The sequence below is a fragment of the Zingiber officinale genome, chromosome 6B, assembly GCF_018446385.1.
Source record: "Zingiber officinale cultivar Zhangliang chromosome 6B, Zo_v1.1, whole genome shotgun sequence".
Taxonomy (NCBI): Eukaryota; Viridiplantae; Streptophyta; class Magnoliopsida; order Zingiberales; family Zingiberaceae; genus Zingiber; species Zingiber officinale.
In genome coordinates, this window is record NC_055996.1 from 83,507,448 (window position 1) to 83,511,473 (window position 4,026).

Below are 4,026 nucleotides of genomic sequence, written 5' to 3' on the forward strand. Positions count from 1 at the left end.
GACGACTCAACCGAGTTTAGGCACCCGGACCAGGTCCAGGCGCAAGGGAGGTGACATGTTAGCAAACAACTAACTTCGACCAGTGGATTATAAATAGAGCTCTGATGCTCGAAGTTTGTACAACACACTTGTACTTTTCATTTCGTAATTCTGGTTTAATTGTTCTGCGTTTTAAACGTTTGTAAGAGGCTACTTTGCCCGCTACATCGAAGGATTTTTGCGGAGTTTTTTTTCATTATCTTAGATTAATAGTCACCTAGGTTGTAACCAAGTAATTCTTGCCTATTCTTTATTTTGTTTATGTTTTTATTTGTTTGAATTAACACAACCTACCTGAACCTATAATCCCAATCTCACATCACATGGTTTCATTGCAAAGGAAGAAAATACAATATCAAGTTATTTCCATGCCAAGGAATCATAAGTTATATGGATATATGGCAGAGGGGTAATTAAGTGGAGATGGGAGGGCATTTTGGTCTTTTGGCCTGTTAGGGCTTTAAGAGGAAAAAGGATGCACTGTAGTAAGGGTGGGCTGGGGTTCGTGTGGGATTTGGATGCCGCCGCCAGAAACTTTCTTCACTCTCATGCTCCTCGCCGGCGCCGACGCCGGCCAGTGATCTCCACCTCTTCTCCTCCCCTTCTCCCCCTCGTGCTCAACTCCTCGCCGGAGAGACCGACCCACCTTTCTTCTTCTTCCTCCTCGCGATGCCGTCAGACAGACCCGACGCCGGCGACTCCCTTTCCTCTCTCCTTCTCCTCTGTCGCTCGACGCGTAGTGAAGGCAGGAAGCCTTCTTCTCCCTCTCTCGCTGCCACCTTCGGGCAACGCCTCGCCGGTGACGGCCACCACTCCCTTCTTCCTCCTCCTCCCGGTGACGGCCATATCCCCCTTCCCTCACGTGAAGTTCCTCCCGGCGACAACCACATCCCATCCTTTCTCCCTCCTCCTCCTCGCAACACTGCCTCCGGAGAGACTCTTCCTCCTCGCAACACTACCGCCAGAGAAGCCGCCCACCGTTCCTCCTTCCTTCGCTGCTGCTCAAGCACGGATGTCGTGTGCTTTCGATGTGGGTCGGACCTCCAGGCCCTCGTCGCCCGTGGACTCCGGTATGATCGTGCTCTATCTTTGTTGCATTCCGGCCTGCGAGCCGAGGTTATGTTTTGATCCTTGTATCGTTGCCTTACGTGGGCACGTCCGCTGTATCTCGGCATGCGTACCGATCTCGTGTCCCGGCCTGCATGGCGACATTTAGCCCGCCCTGCGTGCTGCTAGTATTTCTCGACCTACAGTTCATCTTCCGGTTTCAGGCCACCACATTCGGCTCCGCGCCACCGCGCCATCAGATCTAGCTCCTCGTCCGGCGCAACCATCCACCCTTCCAGGTCCCAACCACTCGAGCAGCGTCTCATCCGAGAGCGCCCCCTGGGTCAGGGTACGTTTTCGTACTCACCCTTCATTTATTTTATTATTATATTATTAGCCTGTTATTCATATATTCGTTGGATCTGCCTCGAACATCGAGGTATCGGGGACCGGGTCAACCCGATCGCTGGCTACAGGTAGCGTTGACCAGAAGACTTATGAAGACTTGGTCAACACGGAAGCCATCTCAGCACACCCCCTCCGGGACACCGCGACTCGGTCAACATTCCATCCACCTCACCCAACGGTCCGTCTGACTCAGCTTTCAGACGGGATCAAATTTGGCGCTGCTTGTGGGAATCTCCTTCACCTGTTTTGGAACGTGAAGATGGATGATGTCGGGAGGTTCTCTGCTATTATCACAGTTCCAGAGGATCCCGACGAACATATTACCTTCTACCCTCACTCTACCGGTATTTGGGAGTCGAGGGATCGAGTGGAGCTTCAGTTGGCCGGTAGGTTAGTTTTTCCATTATGTTTTTTCCCTGACTCCACGGGTATTCGGGAGTCGAGGGACCGAGACAAACCCTTAGCCGGTTGGTACGACTCCTCGATCAGGTACGCTATGGGATCTGCTCTCTTTTTACGGTTATAGGATCTGCTATACTGCCCTGATGAGAGAGTAAGATCCTAGTTCCTTGATCAAAGACTAGGGCCTTCGATTTTTGATCGGACACTTGGGGCCCAGCTCCCCACTCATACACTTGGGACACAGCTCCCTGCTCATGTACTAGGGACACAGCTCCCCGATTATTGACTCGCAGTACGACTTCCCGATCAGGATCTAAGGGCCTCGCTCTTTGATTACAGGCTAGGGGTCTCACTCTCTAATCAGGGACTAGGGGCCCAGCTCCCCGATCAGGTGTATTATAGGCTCTGCACCCTTCGCCATGAGGCTCTGCATCCTCTTACTACTATAGGCTCTGTACTACCGCCTCTGCACCCTTCACTATAGGGCTCAGCATTCTCTTACTGCTATAAGCACTTCACTCTATTATTACTATATGCTCTGTATTTTCCACCTGTTTTGCGTGCATTTTACGTCTACAGGCTCTGCTCCCTCCACCCGCGGTGCTCTACTTCCTTCTATTACTATAGACTCTGCTCCCTTATATTGAAGGGTTTAAGTTAGGCCTTCATTATCTAAGAAGGAGGTTGCCTTCTTAGAAGGAGAATGTAAGGTTGTAACATATGTTTCATTACCTAGTGGCATGAGGAAAGTTGAGGCTATTGGATTAGCCTAACTTAAAGGTATTGTCAAACATCAAAAAGGGGGAGATTGTTGGTGCAACCTTTGGTCAAGGTTGACCTGGTTGACCCAAGGTGAGTTGACCTGACTCGGAAAAGTCCAAGCAGGGGGTTTGGCATGTGAAAAGTCCAAGCAGGGAGCTTGGCACGGGAAAAGTCCAAGTATGGAGACTTGGCACGGAGAAGTCCAAGTATGGAAGCTTGGCACATGGGAAGTCGGAGAGGGCTCGGTAGCTCGTTCTCCGGACTGTGGTCAGAGAGGGCTCGGGAGCTCGTTCTCTGGACCGGATGGAAGTAGGAGAAGGGCTCGGTAGCTCGTTCTCCGAACTGTGGTCAGAGAGGGCTCGGTAGCTCGTTCTCTGGACCGGATGTGGAAAAGTCATGGTGAGTGAAGCCAGGCAGTTGGGAAGTCCTGGTGAGTGAAGCCAGGCAGTTGGGAAGTCCTGGTGAGTGAAGCCGGGTAGATTGGAAATCCTGGTGAGTAAAGCAAGGTGAAAACCCTAGTGAGTGAAGCTAGGTGAAAGTCCTGGTGAGTGAAGCCGGGCAAGGGAAAATCCAGATGGATCAAGGGAGATCGGACATCTGGTGTTGAAAAGGTCAAGTAGGTCAAGGGAGTGACCGGATACTTGACACGAAGAGAAAAGTCCAAGTGGGTCAAAGGGATTGACCGGACACTTGGTGGGGAGTCTTAGCAGGTCAAGGGAGTGACCGGATGCTAAGCATGATGTACCAACAGGTCAAGGTTGACCGGATGTTGGTTTGGAAGGCTTGGGACTTGGTTTAGGCAAAAACCAAGCTCTGGATCGATCAGTGGATCGATCCAGTGATACACTGGATATCTGGATCGGTCTGGTGACCAATCAGTAACCAAACAGTAGCCTACTGAGTGTTATCTGATCGGTCTGCAGACCGATCAGGAAACAACGATCAGAAGGCAAGGAGTTCGGGAGAAAAGGAAGGGAATGCATGCTGATCGGTCCCTGGACCGATCAGAGGAAGCTCTGATCGGTCCCCAGGACCGATCAGAGGTTCCTGGACCGATTAGGCTTCAGCCTGATCAGTCCAGAACTATCCGTTGTGAGCCAACGGTCTTCTATCTTCTGGCTTCTTCTTCGCAGGTGGATGCAGGTATAAGAGGGCTGATGGCTTCTACAGTGAAGTAATCCCTTGCACTCTTCTTCATCTCCGAAGCTTCTGCTTCTTCTTGATCTTCTTCTTGCTTCTGCAAGTTAGTGCTTCCGAAGCTTCGCGTGAGTTTCCTCGACTTCTTCAACTGGTGTCAGCTGCTGCTGTTCTTCCGTGAAGTTGCTGCTTCGTCAACGGAAACCAGTCGAAGGCAAGCAAGGTGTTTTA

General features: G+C 51.2%; 1 protein-coding gene across 1 annotated transcript; it reads left to right on the forward strand.

Moving 5' to 3' along the window:
- Window positions 1-514: 514 nt before the first annotated feature.
- LOC121991173 lies at window positions 515-2,523 on the forward strand. The gene is made up of 3 exons (XM_042545192.1): window positions 515-1,202; window positions 1,311-1,435; window positions 2,476-2,523. The coding sequence occupies exons 1-3, from the start codon at window positions 515-517 to the stop codon at window positions 2,521-2,523; spliced, it is 861 nt and encodes a 286-aa protein (XP_042401126.1).
- The last annotated feature ends 1,503 nt before the right edge of the window (window positions 2,524-4,026 follow it).

Bases quoted from the DNA above. Each gene is read 5' to 3' on its own strand.
- LOC121991173 (XM_042545192.1), top strand. From the start codon at position 515: ATGCACTGTAGTAAGGGTGGGCTGGGGTTCGTGTGGGATTTGGATGCC. The intron at 1,203-1,310 runs GTATCTCGGCAT...TTCCGGTTTCAG, and splicing joins CTTACGTGGGCACGTCCGCT to GCCACCACATTCGGCTCCGC. The intron at 1,436-2,475 runs GTACGTTTTCGT...TTACGTCTACAG, and splicing joins AGAGCGCCCCCTGGGTCAGG to GCTCTGCTCCCTCCACCCGC.